This window comes from Andrographis paniculata, unplaced genomic scaffold, assembly GCF_009805555.1.
Source record: "Andrographis paniculata isolate CXL003 unplaced genomic scaffold, ASM980555v1 Contig74END, whole genome shotgun sequence".
NCBI classification, from domain to species: domain Eukaryota; kingdom Viridiplantae; phylum Streptophyta; class Magnoliopsida; order Lamiales; family Acanthaceae; genus Andrographis; species Andrographis paniculata.
The window spans coordinates 436286-450526 of NW_026137611.1; the positions used below are offsets into that span (position 1 = coordinate 436286).

At 26.1% G+C, this 14241-nt stretch overlaps 1 protein-coding gene across 1 annotated transcript; it reads right to left on the reverse strand.

The window, feature by feature from the left end:
* Nucleotides 1-11581: 11581 nt before the first annotated feature.
* LOC127266188 (beta-caryophyllene synthase-like) lies at nt 11582-13927 on the reverse strand. The gene is made up of 5 exons (XM_051296352.1): nt 13710-13927; nt 13343-13619; nt 12527-13257; nt 12186-12434; nt 11582-12078 (listed from the first exon to the last, which is right to left on the reverse strand). The coding sequence occupies exons 1-5, from the start codon at nt 13809-13811 to the stop codon at nt 11797-11799; spliced, it is 1641 nt and encodes a 546-aa protein (XP_051152309.1). The 5' UTR covers nt 13812-13927; the 3' UTR covers nt 11582-11796.
* Between the last annotated feature and the right edge of the window lie 314 nt (nt 13928-14241).

Sequence of the window (14241 nt, forward strand, 5' to 3'; positions counted from 1 at the left end):
GAATGTAAAAATAATTTTTAGTATAATATAAAAAATAAAAACTAGGTGTTTGATTTGATATTTTTTTAAAAAAAAAAAAAATTGATGAATAATATATTTGGGAGAAAATCCCCCAAACAGACACACCCTAAGTAAAATATAAGAGTATAACAAATAGTTAGGGATTTACCCGGTGCAAACTTTTGGGAAGCTGTTGCAGAGTTCCCACATCATATATATATATATATATATATATATAAAAGAGAGTATATCAAATAGTTACATAAAAGATTGTTAATAAAATTTCTCTTCTCTAAATTTTCTCAAATTGGAGGGGAAACAAAAAAAAAAAAAAATATTTCTTCCACCAAAAAAAAAAAAATATTTCTTCCACCCATCGTGAATGTAATTATTTTGTCATTTCTATGTCCAATTCTATCGTATTTGTTTTATTCTTTTAGTAAAAATATTTTTCATTCTAATAATAATAATAAAAAAAATACTTCAATACTTTACAAAATATTAACAATGTCATTAAAAAAAAGGTAAATATTTATATCGCATTGTTATCTTTTTTATTATACTATTACTTATAAAATACTAAAATTCACGTCCAATAAACAAATAATTATATTTTATAATTTTTTACTCCAATAAATTTATCATTTTACATAATATATTTATTTATATAATAATTGAGTTTATACAAATTTTACTATTTTATTAAAAAAATATACTCCCTCCGTCCGCCTCTAAAAATCGTATTTATATTTTACATTATTGTAATTAATATTAAAAATATTCATGCATTTGAATAATTTTTTGAACAAATATTTTTCTATTAATATTATAAGACACTGATTGAAGTACTTTTACAAAAAAAAAAAATTAATTTGTAATATGTTTTGATATAATAATTAATATTTAAAGATCAACCTGAAAAAAATAAATGAAACCTTTAAATCCGGACATAGATGGTATAAATTTACAAATTAAATTTATTGAAATATTACATTATATATAAAGTATATAATTAATATACATATAATATTTTAAATTAAACCATATTGCATAATAATTATTTTATTTAATTAAATATATTTGAATATAATTTTATAAATAGAATAAATTAATTATATTTATGACATTTGATATAATTTATATTAATTTAAAATATATATTCTGTCCTCCAAGAAAAGAGGGAATCGTGGAAAGGCTTCTGCATTAAATCCTACCTAATTTCTGTTTTTAATATTTTATGATTGGCGGGTTCTTCAATATTAAGAATCTCCTGGGATACATAGTACAATGAAAACAATATTCAGTATTTTATAGTATATTTTAACTTAATATTATGTACTTGTACAATTAAAAAATATATATTATATTCAAAATACAGACAAATTTAAGGAGAATATATTGATAGTATAAAAACAACATATAATGGGTTTAAAAAATATTTAAATAATATAAAATAATAAATTAACAAATCACATAAATTTCAATAATAATATGCTCTCTCCATTTCATTTATCATATCCGAGTTACTATAGACACGAGAATTTAAGATAAATATAATTAGTAATCAATTATGAATGTATTAATAAAAATAATTATCTTATAATATAAATAATTATAAATTAAAATTAAAATAACTAATCAGTGTAACTAAAATAAAAAATTATAAATTAAAAAATTTAAAATAAAATTAAGATGTGTAATCATTTTTCAAAAAACAAAAAAGGAAAAAAAGTGACATAAGATGTAGAACATACAAAAATACTACTTTCACAGTACTATAACAAAGTATCTATTTTTTTCATTTTAGTCTTTTAATCTGTCCATAACAAAATATCTATTTTTTTTAGTAATTATACTATCTATCTAACATTACAAATATCTTTATAACTTACAATATATTACACAAATGTCATTACCTTTATATCGCACAATACTAATAAGGTCAATTTATTCATTTCTATTTTATTCCTACTATATTCTAATATAATACTAATATTTCTAAAACTCTGTGCAAAATATAAATAAATACATAGTTATGGGACGAAATGAGTATATTAAAATAATATTTAAACAAAATTAATCAATATTTTATTATAAATTAATTTCAAACCACAACTAAATAATAAATTATTTTTGTTTGCAAATTATGTATTTATTTTCAATGTAAAAACTATAGTATCTCTAAAATTTAAAAAGAATGAAAGTATAAGTTTGTTTTTTTCAATATTTTCAGTAAAAAATTGTTATACTTATACTTTTTAATAAAAATATATTAATTATTTTTTTCACAAAATTTTTAAAATTAAGATATGTAATATGGAATAATATTTTTATAATTTTTGAATAACTAGTAATAAAATATTCAAATAATTATAAACACTAAGAATACAATTTAATATTTTAATTAACATTTTATTATATTAATCCCTATATGCACAATGCATATATATATTCATCGTACAATGTCTTTAATTAACTATTAAAGCCATTTTCTTTAATTTTTTTTCACCCCATGCATAAGCATCTCTAAAAGATGTCACCCTGCGACTATAACCAAGTTGACGAGGTGCCCAAGCAAGTTAGAAACACACTTGTCCCGTAAGGGATGGCCTGGTGGTTTTGGAGTTGGATTTGTGATCGTAATGTTATGGGTTCAAATCTTCGACGCCTCAGGTCACCTACCACACATGGTTCGCCTAGTGTGACTTTCCCGTCGGGCTTAGTTTGCAGAGTATTAGATTCGGCCAGGGTTTACCCAATGCACACTTTCGGATAGCGGCTGCGGGTTCCCACGTCATAAAAAATAAAAAAATAAAATAAAATAAAAAGTTAGATGCACACTTATTTGACAAATGACACATATCATCATTAATTTTATTACAGCAATAGAAAATTTTAATACCCCTTGTATTTTAATAAAAATGTACAAAATACCATGTATTTCATTGATTGCGTGAAACTCTCTTATGTTAATGTAAAGTTTACACGAAACACTTTTTATTCAAATTTGATATTTGGTTGTAAATAAAGACTTAAATTATGCAAATTTTATACAAATAAAAAATGCAAAATATTTTAAATATTTTTTTGAATACAATAAATAAAGAAATAAGTGATTAATCATTCATTTTATAGTTTTTTAAGATAAATTGTTATCCAATTTTTATAAAAACTATAAGAATAAATAATTGATTATGGAAATTTGAAAAATTGCATTTATTGATCAACAAAATTAAAGCCTATTTATGTAGACACGTAAAACAGATTCGATAGATTCTAAATTTAAATTTAGGGTGCGTTTGTTTGGGGGTTTAGATTTTGAATTGGGATTTGAATAGTAAAAATTTTGAATTTAAATAGTTGTATGATGTGATATAAATAGGTGTTGATGTGATGTTTTGAATGTAAAATTAATTTTTAGTATAATATAAAAAATGAAAATTAAATGTTTGATTTGATATTTTTGGAGGAAAAAAATGGGATGAATAGTGGATATTAAATCCAATCCCCCAAACAAACACACCTACTATATCTAAAATATCTCATAACATCAGTAAAAAAAACAAATATTTCGAGATCTGTGTTTGTGTCCAAAGTTAATTAGTTATAATTAACACTATATTCTATGTTTTGAATTTTATTAACTTAAGTATTATATATATTTTAGTACAATTAAGTGTCCAAAGCAAATTAGTTATAATTAACACGATATTCAATATTTTGTATATTATTATTAACTTAATATTATATATTATCCTGAAAAGTGTACAAAACTGATTAATTATAATTAACACGACACTCAATTTTATGTATATTATTAACTTAATATTATACTACATATTATAGTGTACAATCACAGTTTTAACGTGTGTATATATATATATATATTAAGTCATAAAATATATTAATTATTATATCAAAATATAAAATAAATAAAAACAAATAATAAAAATATATTTTTCAGTAACTTATAATATAAATACAATGATATTTATAAATTAAATTATACAAATATAAAAATAGTTTTAATGTTAATAAAAATGACGCAAAAGCAATTTAATAATTTCACAGAGGAAATATATATTAAATATAAATTATGTAATAACAATATATTAGTAATATAAAAATAAAAAGGTAAAATATCTTTTTTGTCACTTTTATTTAATAGTGTATCAATTTTAGTCTTTCTACTTTTAAAATAATAATTTTAGTCTCATTTACTCATTAATGTTCAATTTAAATCATTCTATTTTTTAAAATATTAACTTTGGTCTTTTATTCATTGAAATAGTTTAATTTTAATCTTTAATTATTATTTTCTTTAAAAAATAATAAATATAATTATTATATATATTGACATTTTAAATAACATTATATTTAAAAATCGTTTCATAAAAATTACTCTCCGTATATAGTAGCTATCAACAAAAAAATGTGTATGTTCTTGTAAAAATAAAAAATAAAATTCGTTTATTTTTTCACGCCAACAATTTAATTAAGACAAATAATTTGAAATTATGCTATTTAGACTAATGCTTTTAAAATCTGGTGTTTAAGGTTGTTGTGCATGACTTGTTTGGGAAAAACACTTGCGTGGACATATTTGAAAAAAATTATGTAAATTAATTTAAATAATGAATGAGAACGATGCTTTCAATAAATATCATACGTTACATCGATCAAAAAAAAGAGTAGGTTCAAAGATTTTGGGCACAAATTTAATATAGTGTGTGTTTTTTTTTTTTTTTTTTTTTTTTTGACGTTTTTCTTTAAGGGTGTGTTTGGTACAGAGAATTGGCAGCAGATAAATAGAAACATTGTCATTTCTCTTATATATTTGAGTCAGAGAAATAAATGAAGTTGAGAAATAAATTGAGAGAAATGATGTTCCACTATATATATTTTTACTTTGTTTATTCTTTTTTTGTACTATTTAATTTTTATAATTATTTATATTATATTATTTCAGTTTTACAAAAATTATTTTTAATTTATCATTCAAGTACTTAATTTTTTACAAAAATTTATACTAAAATATGATCTTACAAAACTTCGTATATAATTTATAATTTTTTGTTTTAAAAAAAGTCACCATAAATATTTTTTCATGATTCTCACTTGCTAAAACTCTCTTTTGTTAGATTAATCATTTATTCTTGTCCGATCAATTCATTTTTTTTTATACTTCTCAACTGAATTCTCTATTCTACCAAATAAGAGAATTAATTCTCATTCTCTTCTTAATTCCCTTTTCTCTCGGATTCTATTCTCTACTCTCATCTCTTTGCAATTTCATTCTTTGTACCAAACGTCCCCTAATAATAAAAAATAGAAAAAAAATTTTTTTAATGATTTTTAATTAAAAATAAAAATTATCATATTTTTAAATGAAAGACAAAAAGAATAATAATATTTTTAAGTCACGAAGGTAATAATAATTATATTTATTGATGTTTAAAGAAAATAATAGTTCAATATTAAAATTGAACTAATTCAATGAATAAAAGACCAAAATTATTATTTAAAAAATAAAGTGATTAAAATTGATACATTAATGAACAAAATGGACAAAAGTTATCATTTAAAAAAAAAAAAACTAAAATTGACATATTAGTAAATAAAATGAATCGGAAATATATTTTATCCAAAAATAAAATTAAGATGTATTTCTTTAAAAGATTGTATTATAATATTAGTATTATTTTAATTAACGAATTAATTAGTATAACATTTATTTTAGTTGATCAAACATATTCTCTCCGTCTCCAAATTTTATTCTCATTTTTTTTAATCATTCCACTAAATTTATCTCATTACTAATTTTGGCAAAGTAAACAAATAAATATTTAATCATTTTTTATACAACAAATATCATTAATTTTATTACATTTTTTTGTCTTCATTTGTTTAATTTTTAACTAAATTTCAAAAACTACCTTCAATTACCTATAACTTTTTAAATAAAATATTTTCTTTTTAATTTTCCTGACAAGTCCAAGTGGACTAATTTTAATGGACAGAGGAAGTATGATACTGTAAAAAATTACTTTACCCAAAATACCCTCGCGATGCATAACATACGAAATGACAGCATAATAAAACAATGAGCTTCATTGACTTGCTCTTCTTTAAGAGTACTGCACTTGTGCAGGACATAGAATTGACAAAAATAAATACTATCTAAAAATTTTATTTGAATTTGCAATAAAAAATTATGCTTAGGCTTAAGGGGGGAAAAAAAAAGACTAGGAAAAAATATGGGTTGTGCCTAGCTCGTCGCGAGTATGACATTGGGACCAACAAGATCGCGCAGTGTCTGGCCCATTCCGATTTATAAGTTAAATATAATTTTAAAACATAATTTTATAAATATATTAATAAATAAATTTATATAAAAAAAATTAAGGTATAATTTAATGATTTAGTACTTATTAATAATAACTCATGGGTTCATTTTTCATACTTTAACTCAAATAAATAAATAAATAAAGAGCAAACTATTTTTTTTAGTCCCATAATTGGACTTATCATTTTAGTCACGTAAGTGGAGTCTGTCGCAAACTAGTCTCATAAGTGAAAAATTTTCGTTGTTTTAGTCCTCCGGCGCCGGAGATGCCAGCGTGGCTTGCCGGAGGTGACGTGTCCGTCAGGTGTCGCTGACTTGGCGGACACGTGGATTTTTTATTTTATTTTTTCATTTTTAAATTTTTTTTTAAAACTTATTTTTAATTTATTTTAAATTTTATTTGTATATTTTTTTATTTTTTTATTTGATCCAATTAAAAAAAATTAAAAAATTTTAAAAAAATGAATAAATCCACGTGTCCGTCAGGTGTTGCTGACCTGGTGGACACGTCACCTCCGGCAAGCCACGCAGACTTCTCCGGCGCAAGAGGATTAAAACAGAGAAAATTTTTCTCTTATGAGACTAGTTTGCGACATGCTCCACTTACAGGAGTAAAATGATAAAGGATCCGTTACGGAACTAAAAAAACAGTTTACCAATAAATAAATGAACACAGCAAATTTAAGTGAAAACCCAAAGAAATTCTTTTAAAAAAATATTATTACATTTTTAAATAGTTGATTGCCTTTAATAAAATAAATAAATTATTATTATTTATTTTTAAAATATATAATTTTTAAAATTAAAATAAAAAATTATCCATGAAATTCTGGTGTGTTTCTTTAGGGGAATTTGGATTTGAGTTTAATATTTATTTGAATTTTGAATTTATTTTAAATTTTGATGTTACTTTTGTATTTAGATTTGATTGGAGTTTAGAGAGTTTTGATACGATTGATTTGATAAGTAATAAATATAATAATATAAATATATATTAATTTTAAAATTTTAAAATTAATAATGATATAATTTGATTATCAATTTATGTATATATATATTTTTAAAATATATTTATTTGTATTATAGAAAATTTTGTATATATATAATATATATTTTATTAAATTATAATATAAATAAATATCAAATATATAAATATTATCTCACCTACCACATTAAATTAAAAATTATATATACAAATTAATAATAAAAAATAAAAATAAAAATAAAAATATGCCTATAGCCGAGGTGTGTCCGTCCTTGTGGAGAAGGGGTGGTCTTGCGCCCTTTGGCTCCTCAATCGTGCGCAAACAATATATTTTACCAAACCTATTTTAAAGAAATGGACTTTAAGGTTTTATTTGGTTCGAGGGTTTAGAGGGAGGAAACCTATTCTAAAGAAACAGACCCTTGGTTCGAGAGTTTAGGGAGAGGGTAAAGAATGTAAGGCAATCTTAAAATTTCTCATGTTGATTCAGTTTGTTTTAGAGGAGATGTGAGAGAAATGAAAGGGAAGGGAAAAAAAGGGAAAATAAGAATGACAATCTTTTTTAGTTTTTTTTTTCTAATTTGAAGGAATTTGAAGGGCGAGATTTTATTATTATTATTATTATTATTATTAATCTCATTATCTGTTATATATATATATATATATATATTTTCCTCCAAGAGGAATTTGAAAGGCGAGATTTTATTATTATTATTATTAATATTATTATTATTATTATTTATCTCATTATATGTTATATATATATATTTTTTTTCTTTCAATTTGGGAGGAATTTGAAGGGACGAGACTTTATTATTATTATTATTATTATTATTTATCTCATTATTTGTTATACATTTTTTTTCCCTCTAATTTGGAGGAATTTGAAGGAGCGAGATTTTATTATTATTATTATTTTTTTTATCCAATTATCTGTTATACCGCTCTTTTTTAATTTTTAAATTTTACATTTTTAATTTTATTTTTTATTTTTTATTTTTTATTTTTCTAAAATTTTTTAAAAAATTATTTTAAATTATAAAACTAAAAAATTGTTTTAAATAATAAAAAAAATTAAATATTTGAAGAATAACAATGACAAATGGAGTTATGGTTGAATTAAAATTATTGTATCAACTTCATAAATAGAGTTGATGGGTTGGAGATGACCTAACATTTTTAAAATTTTAATATTTATTTATTTTATTTTTAATTATATCAAATAAATATTAACATATATATTGCACATATATTTAGATTATATTATATATTTAGAAATATTTTTAATTAAATATTTTAATCAAGTTTAATTATAATATTTTTTAATTAATCATATAAATTAGTATATAATTATATCTATCATAATAATAATAATAATAATAATAATAATAAGGACTTTAAAACAAAATCCCTATGGAAATGTTCTACGTAATTCAAGTTGTCCAGTGGACCGATTTAACTTAAACCTTGACCAATACTGGCCCATTTTAACTCGGCCCAAGATCACCATTACTTAAAAAAGAAAAAGAGTTCTAAAATTGGTCTTGGATCGTTAAATAAACTTTAATATCTTAAAATCGAATTGGGCTCGACTCAACCCTAAATTGTTCCAAATCGGCCCAGACCAATTTAATTCATAAAAAAGTAGTAATTAAAAATAATTATTACATATTACTATTTAATACTCCCTGGTCCCACTTACAATATCCATATTTCCGTTTATGTCCGTCCAACGTCCCATGTCACTTTTCTTCTTCAGAAATGATTATACACTTTAATCTCATATTAAAATTTTTTATTTAATTTTATTTAATTTTAATTAAACTAATGAATTATCTTAATCTTAATTATAATTATTTATATTATAAGATAATTATTTTCACTAATACATTCTTAATTATCTATTAATTATATTTATCTTAAAATCTCGTGTCTACGGTGACTCAGACATCAAATATGGGACGGGGGAGTAATATACAATGAACCCCATATTTTTTTTATTAAAAATTTAAATATATATTTAGGTTGTGTTGTTTGGAGATTTGAATTTTGAGTTGAGATTTGAGACGTAAAAATTTTGAATTGTAATAGTTGTATGATGTGATATAAATAGGTGATATTTTGAATGTAAAATTGAATTTTAAAATAATATAGAAAATAAAAATAGATATTTGATGTGATACTTTTGGAGGGAAACTTTTGGATGAATAGTGAATTTTTTACAAAATCCTTCAAACAAACATACCCTTATATAGAAGATACACCATCGTTTGTTCCCTTCGTGTTTTTGTTTTACTTTTAGAATAAATTTCCATAAATATTATTAAGTATACCCGCAGTCGCTATCCGAAAGTACGCACTGTTAAGCTCTCCGGCCGAACTTTATAACCTGCAAATCAGGTCCGATGGAAAAGTCACACTAGGCGAACCATGTGTGGCAGGTGACTTGAGACGTCGGGGATTTAAACACATGAACTCTAGTATTATATTAGGATATAATAGGAATAAAGTAGAAATGACTAAAATAATCTTATTAGTACGTGTGATATAAAGGTAATGACATTTGTGTAATATATTGTAAGTTGTAAGGGTATTTGTATTGTTAGGTAGATAGTACAATTACTAAAAAAGAAAATAAATACTTTGTTATGGAACAGACTAAAATAAAAAAAAAATTGATACTTTGTTATGAGACGGATAAAGTATATTTTTATGATCCAGTCCATTATCCTAAAAAATTTTCAAATAAAATTGAACTGAAATTGTATAAAGTCAAGCATTGCAGTCCGAGCAAATTGATACTCAATCTCACAAAAACAAACATAACACTTACATTTCTCACATAAAATACATAAAGCATTAATTTTGTTTGGCTATTTTTTTTTATTTTTTGGCTATACGATTCACAATACTCCTCCTAACCACTTCAAATGGACTATTTGGAATTTTACAGTAGATTATAAAATAATAGTATTTTATTAGTTAATGAAAATATGTAAGAGGTTTTGAGATTTTTGCTATGTATAAAATAATTATATGTGTAATGATATATTTATAATTTAGGTAAAAGTTAGAAGTATTTTGATATTAATGTATGATTATTTTTATTAAAATATAAAACATATATTTCGGAGCAGGACAAACAAAAATGATAAAAATGATACTTTAAGTTTGAATAAAAGAAAAAAATACTTAAATGAAAGGTTTTAATTTGGAGTAGAAAATTCATACATGTAGAAATATATCAATTTAACACTAGTAAAATATTATTCGTTTTGAACAGCCTTTTTTATGAATTTGTTTTTGCAAATTTTCTAAGAGACTATATACTAGTAACTTAGGTTGGATAGAACTCAATCAACATCCATACCAAGGTTGTTTTTTGTTTTTTTTTTTGTTTTTTGGTTTTTGTAATAATAATATCTATATAGAAAACTAGGTATTGATGTATATATAAAGTTAGAAGGAGAGGCTGAGATTAATGGAAAATGACAGAAGCCCAAGCCAAAATAATCGAAAATGGATTGTGGTGCCTCTCCTCCTACTGTCCGACAGACAGAATATTTAAGAGGCTGAGATTGGATGACACTGTCTGAAAGACGACAACCTAAGGAAAGACCAACAAGTACAATACAAATACAACTTCTTGTGGATGGGAGATGAAAGACGCCAGCCAGACCAGATCTAGGGACGAATTTTCTTATACCAAAATTCATTCAATTAATTAATTAAGCAAAAACCTAATTCAATATTCTATCCAAATAAATAATGAAAAGACAAGACAAGACAGACCTCGAAAAAGCAAAAAGTAATAATACTTGTGTTATTTTCAACATAGGTGGGGACAAAAAAAACCTCAACTTCATTGAATTTTTGGTTAATCAGATAAATTTGATTTAAGTACAAATACTATATATTTAATATTTATTATATTTAAATTTGATTTAGGTCCGTTATTGAATAAAAAATATTTATATTATTATATTTTAAAATTTATATCAATAATTATATTCTGTTCAAAATTTGGGGTGTAAATATATTTATTTAATTAGAATTTTAATTAATTATTAATATATATTTTTAATTTTGATTTAATTCAAAGTATTTATTAATATTACATGGCGGTTTTGGATATTTTTCAATACTAAATACTTGCATATTTAAAAAACGTAATGGCATTCACCCCTACCGGTTTCTGCTAGAACTGAAATTAATTTGTAACGATTCAAAATTACACCAGGTATTAAATATAATTAACAGTACTATATGCATCAAATGCTACAACAAAAGTTGATTTCCGTAGTTAATACATATATAGAGCAACAAATTCAAGAATTAAGAAACGTTGGTTACAAGGAGGGTAGTCGAGATCCTGCGATTCTATATTTCGCAGTTTTCCAATATTTTAACAGCATAAAAATATCAGTAATATATATATATATATATAAATGTATATATCTACAAATTAAAGGGGCATGGGATGGACGAGCGAAGCCTTGATAGCTTCCTTGACTTTGGATTGCGAATCTGTGAATCCATCGCCGTCCCTATAGATGAGGTGAAAGGTACGCGCCGAGTTGACGAGGCACTCAACAACCGCCATGGGAAGACCTTTCAGATTCAGACATTCTTCGTTTATGTCTTGCCAGGCTGTCCACACCTTCTCCTTAAGCGCAACGAATGTCTCCTCTTTCGTCGCGCCTTTCTCGCTCATGTACACATGCACCGAAGATTGCTTCTTTTCGAGCTACATTAACATCATACATTTATATATTGTTAGATCTATGAAACAATTAGCTTAATTTTTTGATGAAGTTAATCAAGATCATATATATATAAAATATATATATTCACCTGGTATCCGGCCATATCGTCCATTAGTCTCCCGATCAACGACGAAGCGCACACGATTTTGGGCTCATTGGCGACCCAATCGAAGTCTTCCTTCCCGACCAAATCTCCCATGCCGACGAAGCAAGTGACGGCCACAATCATATACCCCAAAGATGGAACCCCAACCCTAAAGTACTCTTCCAGCGTTGGAGTCTCGCTCTTGAATAGCCTCACGGCTTCCTCGAAGTAAACTCGAGAGAGTTTCTTCATCTGCAACAATATATAATCAATCAAAATATAATTACCCACAAATGAATTAAAACCATTATATATGTTTACGAATTATATTAGCACATGCACACCTCATCTTTGGCGTAACTCGTTCGGTATTCTCCGTCGGCTCTTACCAATTCCGCCATTTCATCGTAAACTTCCAGAAGCAGTTCGTAGCATGAGGTCATGTAAGGAGGCAGCCCTTCCATGGCCGCGGGCTCCCAGCGATCGATGGCCTTGGTGAACACTTGGAGCTCATCCAGAGTTCCATGGACGTCGTAAATGTCGTCGATGATGGTGATCATCATCAGCACCTTAGACAGTGTCATCCTCCCCACATGGAATCGGGGCTCGAAGAACAACTGCATGATCCAGAAGTAGCACTCCACCATTCGATCTCTCACGAAAGGGAATTTGTTGCCGAAATCCAAATCCTTCCACCACTTCGTGAGATCGCTTATCTCCTTCTGATGCAACTTTTGGACCAAGTTGAAGTCCATCTTAGCCAAGGCCAGGAGCGAAACGTCGTGCGACTCGTATCCTTGGTATATCGGGATGAATTTCGTCGCGTGCAACCGATTCAAACACTTGTGGATCGGGGTTTCTAACGCTTCTTTAACTCGGGCGGCGAGGAGCGCGTCGCCAATATGGGAGACTACGGCCGCGAGACGAGTCGATGAAAACTCTAATGCGGCGTCGAGTATTTTCTCCCCGCGTACGCTGTAATGGGATGCTTCGTACAAGCTCAATACCCCTTGTACATCGTTCGCCAATGACTCCTCGAACCTTCCTTCCTTGTCCATGAATTTCTCAAACACATCTATTACATATAAAACGATCATCATTGAGTATCCAACATATATAAAAAATAGTTTAACATAGAACTAGTACTTGGAAACACATACTCGATGGCACGTTGAAGCGTTGGTTCCTAAGCAAGCGGAAGCGAAGAGCAACCACATGAAGGTCGTTGCCATCGTTGAATCCACCTTTGGCATAAGCATCGTACACTTCCTTCAACGACCCCTCGATCTCATTTTGGAAATGGTAGCCCACTCCAAGCCTTTGCACTGTGTCGATCAATTCCAATTTATGCAACGAATTATTAGGCGTTGCGTCCAAGAGCTTCCTCACGTGTTCTTTAAGCGTCTCGAGCTTACCATCGTCGGCATTCATCATCTCCTACTCGAATTTTAACAATATTGTATTAAGATAAGAACCAAATTAAATAAACAAAATGCAAGTAAAGATGCTAATGAATTATGGACATACCGATCCATAGGAGAGAAAATAGTCCCCCCAAACCGTGGCATGGTACGTTAGAGATCGACGATCATCCTCCAAACTCGAAAGGGCCGGCGCTGCGATTTCCATCGTCGAATTTTCGACTTTCTTCGTGTTTTCTTATTTCGATTTATTTTAAAGTCTTGGTAGAGGGCAGTGTTTGAGAATTCACTGAGACTTGCTTGATGATGATATAGAGTGTTGCTAAGTCGAGAGGTATTTATAATTATAGAGATACACATTGTAGAGCTATAAATAAATAAATAAATAAAAGAATACATAAAATAGATTATTTTCTCACTGTGGATATTATTTGTCAGTTTGTTTGATGAGTTTCTATGAACCATCCTTAGTGTCCATTCAAAGCACATCCGAATTAAATATTCCAGTACATCGTTTACTAATATTACATTCTCTATTTTATGTTAAAGAAAAAGCGTATCAATTTTGACGAGTAAACATTACTGGTTAAAAAATGTAGGCAGTCTTACGGATTTGTTTTCATGCCAACAGATTGCAA

Coding starts and splice junctions, on each gene's coding strand:
- LOC127266188 (XM_051296352.1), bottom strand. CDS start 13,811: ATGGAAATCGCAGCGCCGGCCCTTTCGAGTTTGGAGGATGATCGTCGA. Junction 13,620..13,709: donor ATTTTCTCTCCTATGGATCG/GTATGTCCATAA, acceptor AAATTCGAGTAG/GAGATGATGAATGCCGACGA. Junction 12,435..12,526: donor CGAGTTACGCCAAAGATGAG/GTGTGCATGTGC, acceptor ATATTGTTGCAG/ATGAAGAAACTCTCTCGAGT.